Raw genomic sequence first — 10,668 nt, 5'->3', positions numbered from 1 at the left:
TGACCATGCCCAGTCCATGAAATATGGTATAGAAGTGGGATCCTCTCCCAAAATGTGTACTTTGTGTAAAAGCATGTTTAATTATTCAGTGGTGTCAATGAGAACCTCTTCACTGGTGACTACAACAGCTCACAGCAGGGCTTCTCCATTGCTCTCATCTTGTTCATGATGCACCTATACGTTTGCTTAGTGATTTGAGCAGCTGGGTGGAGGGAAGGGGGAAGTGGGTGGCGCAGGTGGTTTTACCTGTGTTGTGTTGGCTCCATGGACAGGGATATTGATTGCCCTTCACATCCACCTCAGTCCATCCCACCACACTTTTCAAGAACACCTTCAAACTATTTTCCCCAAAAAGTATTTGTAGTTTGATCAATGTTGTCCTTGTATTTGTACTGCTTCATCATGGCAATTCTTCTGTGATTGAATGAAATGCAAAAAACTAAAAAAATAATATAAAAGGTGGCAACTAAATCAGATTTTTTTTTACCAGTTTATTGAAAGAAAACTATTTGAACCAGATAGTTTATTTTAAAACAGTAATTAGTTCACTATCATTGAACTAGACAAGGAAAAAGAAACCAGATTCTAGTGGGAGGGCTCTGATCGGCTGTGAGTATCCAAAAGACGTGTGGTTTATCAGATTTAACTATCTGCTTTTTACTCTGAGTGGCCATTCCCAGCTCCTTTTGAGACAGACTCATGAACAATATGTGGTCACAGCAAAATGTGTTACAATTTTACAATATGAACACAGCCTCTGAAGAGGAAAAGATAAGAGTGGTAGTATTTATTGGGGGATATTTGTCATGGTGTTTGGGATGCCCCAGTTTTCATGGTTTCCATGATCCATCTCATGCCTATATCTCAAGCTTTGGCCAAAGAACCAGCTGCTCACAAATATAGCGCTTTCCATATTTGCATGGACCAGAGGAGAGCTCTTGACCTGTGACATATGCACAGTTCCCATCAATGTATCCTTTCTTTACTGCAAACCTATGATAGAATAAAATGTTACTTCAAGTCATTCTAGTTATATCTCTATTACTACCTTATTTTTTCAAAGGTTAAAATGTCTGTAGCTGAAACATATGGCAAAAACAAATAATTTTAATAATAACAAAACAATTGTGGAGAAGCAGAGTGGCCATTATTAAAAAAAACATCAGAAATTTGGTATTTATGAATTTGAGGGAATAACTGCATTGGCCAGAGTCAGGAGTAGTGCATCACATGCTGTGCAAACTTTTCACTTAACTGCCGGTGCACCTCAGCCATGACACAACCTCCTCTCTACTCTTCTTTTTTCTTGAATTTCTACTGCCCTCAGTTGTGCCAATGCACTTCATTCTTGACCTGCAGCACCCGCTTCCCCTCCACTTTTGGTGTTTCTTTTGATCAATACATCTCAACCTTGACTTGCACCATCCTCTGCTGATTTGGGCCCCCATAGAATTTAAAAACACATTTCAGTGATAACATACCGCACTCCTTTTTACTGAAGCTTGGGTTTCTCTCTGTCATAACACTGTCAATTCACTTCATTGAAATTAGAAGTTTCTAGTTGTGTCTGGAACTTACCCGTCAGTGGAGAAAGCTGTGCCATTCCCCCACATCCACGGTCTGTCGGTCTTCTCACGTGACAATCCTATCCAGTGAGAAGTTGCAAGGGGGCTAATGAAGTCCTGTACAAAGACAAAGCCAGTTCATTCCTTTCCCTGCTCATTTCATGGGTGTATGTACATCAGGTATTTGCTCATTTCACAACTGTCTGGATATCAGGTACAGTGATGTGGTTAACAGGTCCCTATGTCCAGAGGTAGCCTCATGGTTAGGGCCCTACCAAATTCACGGCCATGAAAACTGCATCATGGACCATGAAATCTGGCCTCCCCCATGAAAGTTGGTCTTTTGTGTGCTTTTATTCTATGCTACACAGATTTCATGGGGGATACCGCATTTCTCAAACTGGGGGTCCTGACCAAAGGGGAGTTGCAGGGGGGTCGCAAGGTTTTGTTAGGTGGGTCACGGTATTGCCACCGTTCTGCTTGGCCTTCAGAGCTGGGTGGCCAGAGAGCGGCGGCTGTTAGCCGGGCGCCCAGCTCTGAAGGCAGCGTCCCGCCAGCAGCAGCACAGAAGTAAGGGTGGCAATACCGCACCAGGCCATCCTTACTTCTGCGCTGCTGTTGGCAGTGGCTCTGCCTTCAGAGCTGGGATCCTGGCCAGCAGCCACCGCTCTCCAGCTGCCCAGCCCCGAAGGCAGCGCCCCCCCAGCAGCAGTGCAGAAGTAAGGGTAGCAGTACCGCAACCCCTTCCCACAATAACCTTGCGACCCTTTATGACTCCTTTTTGGGTCAGGGGCCCACCAGTTACAACACCATGTAAGTTTAGATTTAAATAGCTGAAATCATGAAATTTAGTATTTTTAAAATCCTATGACTGTGAAATTGAGTGAAATGGACCGTGAATTTGGTAGGGCCTTACTCATGGTTGATCAACCCCATTAACCAACCTGATCACATTCTTCATTTCCTTCACAAGTGTTTGCTGTAGAAATTGTGACAAGTTTCTTTGTTGGTTAATCTCTATTTGCAATCTTGTTTGGAGGACAATACCTCCCCTAGATCACTTCTGAGACAGAGGAAAATGCCCGGAGTGATGTACAGGTTTTTCTTATGCTACAGTAATAGATGTACCATAAATATGAAAAATACAGGGGACATTTGGGTTTTGCTTTGTATCAGGTGCCTTTTAAATTAATTTAGGGTTCAGTTATGGCTCTAATGCTGGGAAGAGAAGAGGAGGTGTGAGGTAATTTGCCTTCAAGAAAAAAAATCATCATAAAGCAAGGTACCAAATGAAGCCAAATCTCATTTTCCACAATCCTCTTTTCACTCACAAATCTTCTATCAGCTATTTTGAATATGTAGCTTTCCAAGAAGAAAGATACTCTACCAGCTCTTCTTTGTTTTCTACCAGGAGGAGTCTGGAGCCAGAAGAAGAGCAGGCCTTTTGACTCTCCAGCCAAGGTTTGGATTCAGTAGAAAAGTGGTAACATTTCTCTCCATGGGGAAACCAATTTTCTGGACAAAGAAACTTCCACCCTTGAAAAAAAAATACAATTTATCTTTCTTCTGTTGCTGTTACCCTTGTCCTTCCTCCCCAATTCCCTCCACTTGACTGTTTAATTTACTTATTATGGTTCGTTTGTATTAAGTTTGTCATCTCTCTCACATAGGGACTGTCTCTTATGGTGTGTTTTTACAACATCTAATATAACAGAGGCCCATATCTGATTGGGGCCTCTAGATGTTACTTTATTAGAAGTATTAAGTTCAATTTGTAATAATATATTTTCTGTTGTAGTTTGATTTTGAGTCAAGTGCATCACAAACAATCTTGAAATTCACATGGTTGCTCATATTTTGATGCTGGCCTGAGGATTCTTGTTCTATAGCAAATAAAGTAATTATTACTGTGCCTACATCACTTTCCTTTTATATACAAATCATGTTTGTTTGTTTTCCCCCTAGGGGATGTCAAGGTTCCTTCCCCACTCTGAACTCTAGGGTACAGATCTGGGGACCTGCATGAAAGACCCCCTAAACTTATTCTTACCAACTTACGTTAAAACCTCCACAAGGCACAGATTTCTTTCTTGCCTTGGGAACCAGCTGAAAGCCATCTGGAGTTTATAGTGGATCACAAATTGAATATGGGCCCCCAATGTGATGGAGTTACAAAATAATTTTAATATAATTTTGGGGTGTATTAACATGTGTCATATGTAAGACATTAGAGGTAACTGTCCCTCTGTATTCAGTACTGGTAAGGCCTCAGTTTGAGTCCTATGTCCATTTCTGGGTGCCACATTTCGGAAAGATGTGGTCATATTGGAGGGACTCCAGAGGAGAGCATCAAAAATGATAATCTGACATATGAGAAAAGTTGAAAAGACTGTGCATGCTTAATGTACAGAAGAGAAGACTGGGAGGTGACAAGAAGTAATCAATTTAATCTGCAACAAGAGGGAGAATTGGGTTAGGGTTAGAAAAAAACTTTCCAAGTATAAGGATTTTAAAACATTGCAATAGTCTTCCAAGGGAGGTTGTGGAATCCTCATCTTTGGAGGTTTTTAAGAACAGTTTAGACAAACACCAGTCAGGGATGATCTAGGTATATTTGGACCTGCCTCAGTGCAGGTAACTGGACTAAATGGCCACTTGAGGTCCTTCCCCGATCTACATTTCTGTGATTGTATTATTCCCTCCTGTTAACTGTTTTTTTCTTCCTACACTCCTCTCTGATGGGCTTTCAACATGTGACTTAAACCAGCTTAGCCTCCCTTATGTTCCCTTAAGACTCGCTTCTGAGTTTTTCAGTGAATGTAAAATTTTGGTAAATAAGGATAAAAAGAACTGGAATCTAATGAACCAAAATGTCATATTCTGATATCCATCAGTGTAGCAACAGTGTTGGGAATTCAATATGAAATTATTTCAGTCTAAAGTTACAGCACATTTTTAGAAGAAAAAAATTGCCCTCCTGAAGCCAATTGATGTGTATCTTTCCTGTTCAAAGCCATTGGCAGGTTTCTGTTCTTACCTTGGGTAATTTCCTGGTGCTGGGTGAGGTTATCATGCTGTCTACATGGTACAAGGGAGATCTGAAAAACTGAAAGCCAAAGTAATATAACAATATAATGTACCCCTTAAAAGTAAATTGCAGCACAGTTTTACAGATCAATATATTGTGCTTTATAGGGACACAAAGGGCCAAGTTCTACCTGCAGTTATGCCATCGGGCAGAGTGTCTGTTATATTGCTAGAACATGTTATGTTATATGTAAAATGTCAGATACTTTTTCTTGTTAAAAGTCATCTTAAAATTAACATTTTGAACTTAACCCCCCCTGACAAAACATTGTGTGCCTGAAAATCTTGACTCTCTGAAGAGTTACAGAATATAGCAATTGAAAACCTCCTGATTTCCAACATCTGGGTTGAACACAGGTAATGTTTGTAGTGACCACAAAGCAGAAAAATCCCATTTTCCAAGTAAGACTTCAAAACAGAAAAATCAGATACTTAGGAAGAAAGTGGTAAGTGAAAAGCCCTGGAATCTTTGCAAGGAAGACCTTACACTGTGGACAGGAAATTCAATGAGAGTATCAGCCCAGAGGAATGCTCACACCGGGGGATGTGTTTTGGCCCATGAGGCTGAAGCCAGTGGTTTAGACCCCAGATTTATGATTCTGCAGGGGTCCAACAGAAAGTCTGTGCTTCATATTTGTTCTGGAGGACCCTCTGCTCCTTCTAGCTCTAGGGAGATGTGGCCAGTTGGAGTGTTATGCCAGAGGCTTGTCAGCTGCAGCTGTCCCTAGAAACTCTGCAAAGGGGGTCCCCGGTTTGGGTGTGTGTGAGGGAGAGAATGTGAAAGAATCCAGCTGGTGTCCATACCAAGCCCCCTAAAGACATAATTAGGCATCTAAATAAGTGGCCCGATTTTCACAGGAGCTAAGCATTGCAGCTCTTTACTGACTTACACCTCATGAGATTTACTTTCCAGCAGTTACACAAGGAGTACAGTAACTCCTCACTTAAAGTCATCCTAGTTAACGTCGTTTCATTGTTACCTTGCTTATCAGTTAGGGAACATGCTTGTTTAAAGTTGCGCAGTGCTCACTTATAACGTTGTTTGGCAGCCGCCTGCTTTGTCCACCGCTTGCAGAAAGAGCAGCCCGTTGGAGCTAGTTGGTGGGGGCTTGGAACCAGGGTGGACCGGCAGCCCCCCATCAGCTCCCGGCTCCCCTAAATTCCCTGTGCAGCAGCCGCCCAGCAGGCTATCAATTGCCGGGCAGTTCAGCTGTCCCTCCACTGCCGTGTGCTGCTCCTGCCCTCTGCCTTGGAGCTACCCCAGGGAGCCTCCTGCTTGCTGTGCAAGATGGGGGGAAGAGGGGTGCTAATGTCAGAGTATCCCCTTCTCCCTGCTCCTGACCCCTGCTCCTTTACCCCATCGGGCCATCTCCACAGAGCAGGGGGGACATGACCAGTCTCAGGATGGAGGGAGCTTGCTGGCAGCAGCTGCTGTATCAACTTGCTGATCTACTTAAAAAGTCAATGTACTTAGAGTGGGGTCAGCGTACTTAAAGGGGCAATAAACATCTCTCTTTCTCTCTCACACATGGTGTGTGTCTCTGTCTCTCTCTGCCATGCTGTCTCCCCTCCCTCCATTCCTGCTGCCTTGTAGAGTGTGGGGCTACATTAACAACAATGTGTTAACCCTTGAGGGCTCAGCCGAGTGCTAGTTCATCATTTAGCAATAAGGCATTCCCTGGGACATATCCCACCCTCTTCCACCCTCTGACTCCACCACCTCAACCAAGCTTCACAATCATCATTGCTGTGTGCAGTATTAAATTGCTTAAAACTTATACTGTGTATATGTGTGTGCATATATATATAATATAGTCTTTTGTCTGGCAAAAAAAATTTCCCTGGAACTTAACCCCACCATTTACATTAATTTTTATGGGAAAATTGGATTCGCTTAACATCATTTCGCTTAAAGTAGCATTTTTCAGGAACATAACTACAAAGTTAAGCGAGGAGTTACTGTATGTCAGCACAGAATCTGGTGCTCAATATCTTCTTTGCTCAAGCTTACCATTTGCAGCCAAAACCCCCACTGCTATGAGCAAAGCCAAACAGAAGATCCCCAAAATCCCTGCTATAAGCCTCCATGCAGGAGATGGAGCAGAAGAATCTGAGAGAGAGAGAAAAGGGAGAAGTACAGAATTATGTGGGGGAAGGCTTTTAAATCCCAAACTAGGCATAAGCAATTCGTATTCTCTGTGTTAGTGAAATGCAGCTCAACCACACACAAGTATTCATTCTCCTCCCCCTACCTTCACCTATACCTATATTCAGATTTGTCAGAACAAGTTGTTAGGGCTCTTGAATATGGAATGAAAACTCTTGCCCTGTTCAAAGTTATACAGGTCAAGATATCCGGAGAACAGGATCTAGCCTTAACAAAGCCTTAGTAAGAAGGCAGACTGTTTTATATGGGACTTGATGGCAACAGAACTGTGTTCTGGGGTCCTAATAGAACACCATTAAGGGATATTCCTTCCACCTTCTCACTTATATGGAGCTTTTCAACTGTAGCACTTAAAAAGGTAGGGAACTATTATCCCCATTTTACAGATGGGGAAATTGAAACAGAGAGAGGTGAAGTGCTTTCCCAGGCTTACCAAGGAAGTGAATAAACCCAACTCTCCTGGCTGCCAGTTAGAAGCCCTGTGCAGTGGTCCAAACTGCTTCTATGAAGCGGTTTATAAAAGAGGGGAAGCACTATGTTCATTCACTGCTAGTACCGTGTACACTCATTAAGGTGGGGTAAGGATAAGGAGGCTGAGAACAAGGGAGTTCTAGGAAGAATAAAAAGGGCTCCCCCTTCCCTCTTGGGAGCTCCACCTTCAAGGGCACCTTAAAAATAGCATTAAGGGCTCAACTGTGCCTTTTCGGACAGCCCCATGTTGGGCCAGTGTGGAGCCCCCGCCAGCAGAAAGTCTAGGTGGGGACTGTGTCTCCTGCGGCACAGTCCCTCTGCGAGCTCTCAAGTGTGCAAGGGGAGAGCACTCACGGCACCATCTTATAGGATGGTGGAGCTGCTCCCCTGTGTTACCTCGTGGGGGAGGCAGTGATGGTGCTAGTCCATTGTGGGCTCTAAACAGGAATATTTTATGCCCTAATTCTAAATCAGGAAAGTTTTTATAATAAAAAGTGAATGGGGACCCCATGGAGATGGTCAGGGACCTAAGCAATTGCTTAGTCTGCTTATGTCTAGCGCTGGCTCTGGGGGTGGGGGCTAGATAAGGCCATAGTTGTATTTCTCCCTCCATCCACTTTGGGGTGGCCAATGCCTCTGTACATTCTAGGAGGTAACAATCCCTGCAGCTGGGAAGAGAATATCTGGCCAATGCATTTGGGGATAGAAGGCAGGGCATGCCTAGTACCCTCTGCTCCTCTCCCTGCAAACATTCATACAGCAGCTGAGAACAATCTGGCCTAATTCCCTGTATTACAAAGATACATAGCACTGCTCTGAATTTATTTCTAAGGATTAATTTTATATCTTAATATAAAGAATGTGCAAGGAAGCCAGGTGGATAATGCTTGTGGCATCTTGGCCATTGATTGTCTTGATTTTGGGTATTTAAATCCTGATTCTTTATATGGAGTTTTGCTTTTAATGTTCTCATCCAGTTCAAGGAAGGTGTTAGATGATAGACAGTTAAATAGTAGTGTGTGTGGAGTCAGCAGCATGTAGCTCACAGTACCTTTGCCCTGGGGGTTCGTAGTCCTTCGTCTCCTCTGCTGCTCAGAAGCATTCTGGCATTTCAGTTCTGTGTAGGTCACCACCTCCTCGTTTATTTCTAGTGGGTTATAGCATAGAAACAGTGAATTTCATTCATTGCACTGACAAAAGTGGACAGATCTGATTACAATCTATAGAGCTTTAAAACTGTCACTGCAGTATGTAGGACATGGCAGAACTTTGGTATTAAAAGGTTTTGTCCCAAAGCACAATGGTCTGCAGTAGCCTGTCAGTGTACTGGGGTCAACCAACCAACATCTGTGAATTCAGCGTATGCATCTTATCAGCTTGTTTCCAATATCTGATTCTTATTCAGAGTCTTACCCAAAAGTGTTGTAACATCTAAAGTTGTTCAAGTGTCTTATATAACTCTTCGAACGTACACTATTATCAGAAAATTACAGTTAAAAAGCTAAGCATTAAAAGTTATGGAAATATCCAGTTAAGATAATGTATCTGTTTGACTACCCTTGACACATGCATTCTGCTAATGACAAGCTTGAAATGTAAAATTTCAAAAAACCCATTTTTTTCTGTTTTTTAAAAAGCGTTTTTAAATGTCATCTTCTCAAAAACTAACTGCTCAACTTCTTGGATGCTCAGTGGAAATCCTCTGTAGTTCAGGAATTTCTCTGCTGGACAGGAATGATCTTAAGGCTCTGGGATGGTAAATAAATGTGGACAATTAAGGATCAGTCATGACTTCATGATATTGAAGGCAAAGCATAGAAAAAATGGTAATTTATTCACATACAAATAGGTTTCAGAAAGGAGAGAAGAATTCACACATCATCTTTTTTGATCGTCCAACCACAAGGCATGACTTAAAGAGACCGTGTCTCCTTGAACACAGGGCAAATCAACAACAGCCATTGACACGGACTGGTTTGCGATAACACAATCACGGAACTGTGTTCCAGGGGTCCAAAGGTACGATAACTTTTGCTCCCCATGCCCGAATACAGTGTACCATTCTAGGAGCATTTCAGTGCCTGACAGATGTTAACAAATTATTAAAATAACTGTGCCTGACACTGAAGAAAAAGCTAATAATAGAAGTAGATAAGGTCAGGTACTATGTGTACAGCTCAAGGAAGAGATTTAACATGGAAAATAAAATATCAGTAATAGCAGATATGTTCTCAAATGCTTACAAACATACCACACCTTTGGCCCTAGTGTTCTTAGGTGTCTTTTTCTTCTGCTCCTTGGAAAGAGTTTGACATTTCAGGTCTACATAGGTCACTGCCTGCTCACACATTTCTGGTGCATTCTGGGATAGAAAAGTTGGATTCAGTAGAGTGAGATGAAAAATGGGATCAGATGGAAACTGATACATGTACTAAGGAAGAACAGCAGCAATCGTCAGGATCTAATAGCAGAATAACTGAGGGTTTGGAAGAACCAAGCCTCCTTCTCACTGCACTGGGAATGTGGCACATAGTTCTGAATGGGGAACACATTAATACACGCTGACAAACTAGAGGGATTCAGAAAAGAAAAACAAACAAATAAATAAAACCCCGCGGGGACAGATTTAGGAGTTTAAAAGATAGAGCTACAATTTCACTTGCTCTGGCAGTGGAGGGAGGGTGGACACAATCTGGCTCCTAATGCTGGAGAACTCAATCGTTAGTGGCAACAGTTAGCTCTGCCAGTAGCAAAAGAGCCCCCAGTCAGACAATTTCTGGGTAATGCGGGAACTGGATTGTGGCTCCCTCCCCTTGCTGACAGGGATGGCTGTGCTGGGGGAAATGCTGACAGCACATGTCAAACATGTGCAATATTACAAGGGGTGCCCCTCTCTGCTCTCCCTTTAGGTTTCCAGAGGCCCTGTTTTATACCAATGACTTTAATAGGGATTGTGCACCTAAATCATTTAGGCACTTTTGTTAAAAATCCCACCCTTAGGTACCTATATATGGATTTAGGAACAAAACTTTATACTCCAGTGCCTCCAAGAACTGACACTTGATTGGCGCACCTCCTCCATCTGCTCCTCCCCTTGTGTGATATCCTTTAGTACTATGCACACTGAGTTCGAGTACAGAGTCACAGGACCAAGTTATGTCTGAGACAGCCCTGTGTACATCTGGCGTAATTCCATGGGAATCAGTGGAGTTACTCCAGATTTACACAGTCCAAAAGAGGTCAGAATGTGGCCTCATGCTGCAGAGATAGAAGTGAAGATGTCAGTCCCATATTAATGTCATTTATTTCATCCTTTGGAAGTCTGTAACAAGGATAATGCAGCAGACTGGAACGGTTAAGAGATCCCTGACTCTCACA

The 10,668-nt window shown here is 42.7% G+C and overlaps 1 protein-coding gene across 1 annotated transcript; it reads right to left on the bottom strand.

The window, feature by feature from the left end:
- Positions 1-785: 785 nt before the first annotated feature.
- On the bottom strand, positions 786-9,640 carry LOC141984861 (natural killer cells antigen CD94-like). The gene is made up of 7 exons (XM_074948316.1): positions 9,547-9,640; positions 8,342-8,437; positions 6,664-6,762; positions 4,603-4,671; positions 2,953-3,101; positions 1,579-1,682; positions 786-993 (listed from the first exon to the last, which is right to left on the bottom strand). Exons 1-7 carry the CDS (start codon positions 9,638-9,640, stop codon positions 858-860), a joined length of 747 nt encoding a protein of 248 aa, XP_074804417.1. The 3' UTR covers positions 786-857.
- Between the last annotated feature and the right edge of the window lie 1,028 nt (positions 9,641-10,668).

Source organism: Natator depressus, chromosome 1 (assembly GCF_965152275.1).
Source record: "Natator depressus isolate rNatDep1 chromosome 1, rNatDep2.hap1, whole genome shotgun sequence".
Taxonomy (NCBI): domain Eukaryota; kingdom Metazoa; phylum Chordata; order Testudines; family Cheloniidae; genus Natator; species Natator depressus.
The sequence above is the reverse complement of the archived record's forward strand: the minus strand, read 5'-3'. Positions and strand labels throughout refer to the sequence as shown.

Coding starts and splice junctions, on each gene's coding strand:
- LOC141984861 (XM_074948316.1), bottom strand. CDS start 9,640: ATGTGTGAGCAGGCAGTGACCTATGTAGACCTGAAATGTCAAACTCTT. Junction 1,683..2,952: donor TAGAAAACAAAGAAGAGCTG/GTAGAGTATCTT, acceptor GTCTTTGTACAG/GACTTCATTAGCCCCCTTGC. Junction 994..1,578: donor ACAGCTTTCTCCACTGACGG/GTAAGTTCCAGA, acceptor ATTCTATCATAG/GTTTGCAGTAAAGAAAGGAT.